We start from the raw sequence: 5977 nt of genomic DNA, 5'->3' as shown, positions 1-5977 counted from the left end.
GTGTAGTCTTAAGATGAATAATTCTTTATTGTGAAAAAAAATGTTTATAATAATTTTAAAACTTTAAGTTAACTAACATTAACATTCATCCGTAGAAATATGTACAAAAGGCGGCCTAAAGCCTAGGCGGAAAATTTTCCAGGAAATCTTAGGACAAAGGAGATGATATATTGATGGTGTAGGTGTACAGTTACATCTCATAGAAAATATTGTGAAATAACTCAATAAATGTATAATGCGTTGGGTTGTGTTAAAAAAACTCAATATGCACTATTATAAAGTTTATTAATTAAGACATCAGTACTTAACGCCACTAAGTAGTATCGAGACCGCCTTTTACGTCTGATCCGTAGCCAGTATATATTCTCTCCGCTTTTAATCTACCACCGCCAAAGCTAAAATAAAATAATTCCCCGTCAACGTCCATTCCCCTCTTAAGTGTCAACTGTGTTGCCATGACAAACGAGCTATCAAAGGCCTGGCAATTAAACGATTTTACTGATATTAAAATGATAGTGTTGCTAAACCTTAAAATAAATGTTTTGATAATTGATCCATATTTTTAATACTCTAACAGTTGTCTGGAAGAAATGGCTAAATAGCCATAAGTCCGCCCATTGTGCTTCACAGTCTGTAAGTGTTTTTAAGTGTGTTTATTGTTTAAAGTGTAGTTGTGGTGTACATTAAAGTATAAATAAATAAATAAATAAGTATATAAAATGTATTATATTGATAGTGACAAAAGGAGATAAAAATTCTTTATAATTCTCTTATCTAAATTTATCTTATCTTTGAAGAATTTTTTTTTTATCACCAACAATACAATACCTTATTCTAATATCGAGGTTTCATTTTGCGTAATATATTACGATATAACAAATCATGTACAGTTTGGCAGAGAAAATTGTTTTTATAACTGGGGGATCAGTCGGGATCGGTGCCAAAGTAGTGGAGTATTTATTAGAAGAAAATGTTAAGGTAAGAGAGAAAGCGTCTTCTAATTTTAATAAAAAAAAAATTAATATTTACCGTTCAATTTGCATCAGTTCCTTGGGTTTCAATATAAGCTGAATGACCTATTTCTTCTGTGGTTTACCAACAGACATTTGTTTACATATTTTATGACTTTTATTTGCTGTTTAAAATAACCTATTATTCCTTTCTCTTTCGTCTTTTAGATTATCTGTATTTATAGTAACGTATGTCATAAATATATATATTTTTACTTTTGTGTTTACTAAACAGAAACATATTATTTGCTAACGAATTTTGAAGATATTTGAAGAAGAAGAGAACTCCTGGGAAAAACTACTTAGTTAGAATACAAAGCTACAACAAGAAGAAACTTTCATTAAAATTGTTAAGATTTTTGCTGTTTTTGTATTTCTAGGTATATAAAATAAAATTTTCAGGAAACGTATAACCTTGGCAATCTACCGTTAAAAAGGTATACAAGTTTAAATGGAAAGTTCGTCATTTTTGAAGGTGGAAACATCAAATTTTTATTTCTGGACTACTGGTTAAAAATAGGTGAACAGTTTTTTCACCTTTTGTGGAAATTTTAACCTTTAATGGGTAAAATATGAGATGAAATTCGTACGGAAGGGTTTGAAGCATGAAACTTTTTTCTTAGGCTTTTGATCACAAATACATAAAAACAATGCATCATTAAAATTGAGGGAAGATCAGTTACATCAAAATGTACTTTTCTTATAAATTTTGTTAAGTACTTTTTGATTTATCTCTAACTAGCTGGGCCCGCGACTTCGTCCGAGTGGAATTTAACAAAAAAGTAGTTAAGTATTGTTCAGTTCGCAGAGTTGTAAAATAAATAAATTTCTAATATAAAAGTAGCCTAAGTTACTCCTTATTACATCGGCTATCTGCAAGTGAAAGTCTCGTCAAAATCGATCCAGCTATTTTAGAGATTAGCCGGAACAAACAAACAGATAGACCAAAATTGGAATAAATGTTATTTTGGTATATGTATCCATATACATTTAGTAAAAAGCGGTTATTTTAATATTACAAACATACACTCCAATTTTATTTATTTGTATAATAGATGGTGCGTATTTAATTGACTATTGGCTGTGCGGTTTCGGCAGTAAAGAGTATAGCCACCTCTCTTCAATATTTATTTAGCAGATTTTATGTTACCAAAGAATAAAATTCATTGTTTCTTAATTTAACTCTGTAAAATACTATAATTTCAGCATGTAACCAATGTGGACGTTGACGAGGTAAAAGGAGTCGCATTACAAAATGAATTGAATAAGAAGTATGGAGCGAATAAGGTTACATTTATAAAGGGAGATGTAACTAACGACGACGTTTTATCTAAGGTTTATGATACTATACTCAAGGAACAGGGACAAATTGACGTTGTTATAAATAATGCCGGAATTATGAATGACAGTCTGGAAAAGTACAAAAAATCAATTGAAGTCAATGTGGTAAGGTATATTTTAAAAATTGATCAAAGAAAATACTATTAAGTTTAATAATATAGTTTTTACACGTATAAAACGCGTGGATTATTCACAAGCCATCCATCTAATATCCAAATACTATTATATTATTTAATGATGTTAATTGTTAAATGACACTTTATCTTATTGTAATATCTATTTGTTTGCCTATCATAGGTGAAATGTCTGAGATGCTCTGTAACTGTACGTATCATCTGTAAAAGTGCATTTCTTGTAAATGAATGATTTATTACTATAATAATTATTGAAATGCGATGGTCTCATTAGATTGAATAGAGGGATTACTCCGAAGCGTTGGTTTAACTTAAATTGGTGATACACGCACATTTATGGGACCGTTCTTGCTTAAAAATAATTAAATCATAAATATTTTAGACAGCAGTAGTCACAAATACGCTAAAGGCATTGAAAGTAATGCGAAAAGATGAGGGCGGAAAAGGAGGAGTTGTGATAAACGTGTCATCTATTGCTGCTTTGTATCAAGAAAGTACCTTTCCAATTTACTTTGCTACAAAGAGTGCTGTGTTACAGTTTAGTAATTGTATTGGGGTAAGCAGTTATATATTTTTTGTTACTTTTACTAAATAGGCAATGAAACAAATATGTAAGAGTAGTTAGTATACTTTGTAAAAAAATAATACATACATTACATCTGTATGATGACAAACGCTACAGACAGATTAACGTGCTCTTCGAGGCACGGTGGAAGATGTACACAAGGACACCCAGGCCGGTAACAAATATTTGTACAAATAAAAACATCCACTCGAGCAGGAACCGAACTCGCAACTATCTGTGTTTAACCGCCTCACACGCATCATTACATAAGAACGGTTGTCTTTAGTTGATTTTTCACTGTAATAGTATTTTAATATTCGTATACAGAGAAGTATGTATAAAACTAATATTCTTCATTTATATTTTATCAGCTGCCTGACTATTACAACAGAACCGGTGTACGCGTGCTAACTATTTGCTTTGGGGCCACTGACACTACGCTTCTAAGCAAAGACAAGTTTGGAAGTTTTGATGAACATATCATCAAAAAAGTACAAGAAAACTTAAATAGTTACAAATGGCAAAAGTAAGCTTGTTCGACATTTTTTATCTAGTGGTCGCCTTGCAGTAGTCGAAATTCGACCATAATAAAAAATTTAAATTGAAGAACTGAGGTAGGACACAGCAGGAATTTCCTGCTCAAAATATGGAGCAGCCCGACTGGGGTAGTACCTCGACCTTACAGAAGATCACAGCAAAATAATGCTGTTTTCAAGCAGTATTGTGTTCCTGTTGGTGAGTAAGGTGACCAGAGCTCCTGGGGGGATTGGGGATTGGGTCGGCAACGCGCTTGCGATACTTCTGGTGTTGCAGGCGTCTATAAGCTACGGTAATCGCTTACCATCAGGTGAGCCGTACGCTTGTTTGCCGAACTAGTGATATAAAAAAAAAAAAAAAGAAAAACAAAAAATACTGAAAATACCTTTTTTAAAAATTTTCAATGTGACCATAAACTGATAATCAACAAAAGAGTATAATATGCTTATGTATGTCAAAATAGTGTGTGTAATGTTTTTTTTTTGTTATATAAATATTAGCATTCTGCACTCCTTTTCTATATAAACTATAAGTGTGCGAAATTTCATACTCCTCCGTCTGCACAATGTTCGTAAAAAGGGGTACAAAGATTTTGCTTCACGTATATATAGATGTTACTAGCTGACTCGGCAAACGTTGTCTTGCCGCTAAACACTACTTAAAAATAAGGATTGGTTGTAGAAGTGTGAAAATTTAGGGTTCTATGTATTTTTCAACGCCAAATCATAATAAAATAAAAAATAAATAATTTATCTAAAAAAAAAATATTTAGTGGTGGACTACCCTTAACATTTAGTTGGATGAAAAATAGATGTTTTTCGATTCTCAGACCTACCCAATATGCACACAAAATTTCATAAGAATCGGTCAAGCCGTTTCGGAGGAGTTTAGGTTTAGGTCACAGGACTGTCGATCTGCAGTTTGTATGACACGCCTGTGGTATTAGTATAATTATAATGCATGTTTAACAAAAGGCATGGGCATTTTGAGCCCGTGGATGTAAATTTTTAAATAAAAAATTATCTGGTATCATGGGACACTAGGTCGGAACGAAGTTCCTTCGGATAGTATAGAAGTAGCACAATAAAAAAAAAATGTTGAATTTTATATATATTTTCTAGTTCTTGATTTTTTTTTGTTGATTGGTTTTTGATTAAGAACATAAAAGTATTCAGGAAATTTAGTATTTTAAAAAATAACAAATACCGTAAAATAAAATAAATCAAACAAAATAATAATAATAATAATAATAATTCAAACTATTAAGTGAAATAAAAAACATGTGTCTTTATTTATTTTTGTCGACAATATAAAATTATATAAATAAATTAAAAAAAAAGTTTACTAGTAATATTTTAGTTTTACGAACATCATATTTTATACAATGGTGTGACTGATATTACGTAACTTCCGTTATAAATTTTTTACGGTTTTAGTATCACATTTTTTTTAGTTCAGTCACCCTGCCGTAAGGAACTTGGTTCTAAAAAAAACTATTTAAACCATCTTCTCAAATTATGACAGTAAAATTAATATTTCTGAGTTACATTAAATACTAATACTAATGATACTACTAATACAGGGTCGAATCAGCGGCACGTGCGGTTATAGACTCCTTGAAGCAGGGTGAAAGTGGAAGTACGTGGCTTGCAATCGCCGATAGACCCGCTAAAGATATCACTGAACACGTCAAGAAAGCGTACGGTATACTGCGAGAACTTGTGTTTACATAAAGCATAAAACTATGAACAGGGAGATTTTATAGATTATTCATTTGATTCAGAAGAGTGTAAAAACGCCTACAAAAAAAAATATGTAATTTTGATCGAATCTGTGTTTTAGGTATGTTTAGCACACTTTGCGTGCAATAAATTTATTAATTGATATTTGTTATTATCATTATTAAAAACAAAGCCCACTGTGTTTATTAATATTGGCTTCATGGATATTTCAGTCGTAACTTCTAAGTCCTATTAGAGACACTTGTAAAACTTGCAATCAACATTAAAACGGTTCCTGGTTACATTAGATTAGATTGTGTTACAGTATCAACTATCTGACGCTGTTCAAATCATGTAAACAATAATGATTCACTAGTGTGTTGCTAAGCGTAAAACTGTCAGTTCAGACAAATAAAATCTTTCCAATATCCTTTTTCCAAAATCATGTTCGTGCATACCTATATTCCTAACATTACCAACCGTTTTTGGGTACCTGGGTGCGGAAAAACGACACACATAGTTAGGAACTTCGATGAGAATGTAGAAATAGTAGTTACCACGACGGTCGAAGCTGCCAAAGATCTTAAAGAGAAACTAGCCCGCCGCTTTGGCGACAAAATCAGGTCTAGGGTACGTACTATGGCCTCCATTTTAACAAATGGATTCAAA

The 5977-nt window shown here is 31.7% G+C and overlaps 1 protein-coding gene across 1 annotated transcript; it reads left to right on the top strand.

The window, feature by feature from the left end:
• Positions 1-740: 740 nt before the first annotated feature.
• Positions 741-5473, top strand: LOC123653667 (alcohol dehydrogenase 1-like). Its single transcript, XM_045589661.1, has 5 exons — positions 741-978; positions 2217-2456; positions 2868-3041; positions 3422-3576; positions 5170-5473. The coding sequence occupies exons 1-5, from the start codon at positions 883-885 to the stop codon at positions 5318-5320; spliced, it is 816 nt and encodes a 271-aa protein (XP_045445617.1). The 5' UTR covers positions 741-882; the 3' UTR covers positions 5321-5473.
• The last annotated feature ends 504 nt before the right edge of the window (positions 5474-5977 follow it).

This window comes from Melitaea cinxia, chromosome 5, assembly GCF_905220565.1.
Source record: "Melitaea cinxia chromosome 5, ilMelCinx1.1, whole genome shotgun sequence".
NCBI classification, from domain to species: Eukaryota; Metazoa; Arthropoda; class Insecta; order Lepidoptera; family Nymphalidae; genus Melitaea; species Melitaea cinxia.
This window is presented reverse-complemented; position numbering and strand designations above follow the sequence as displayed.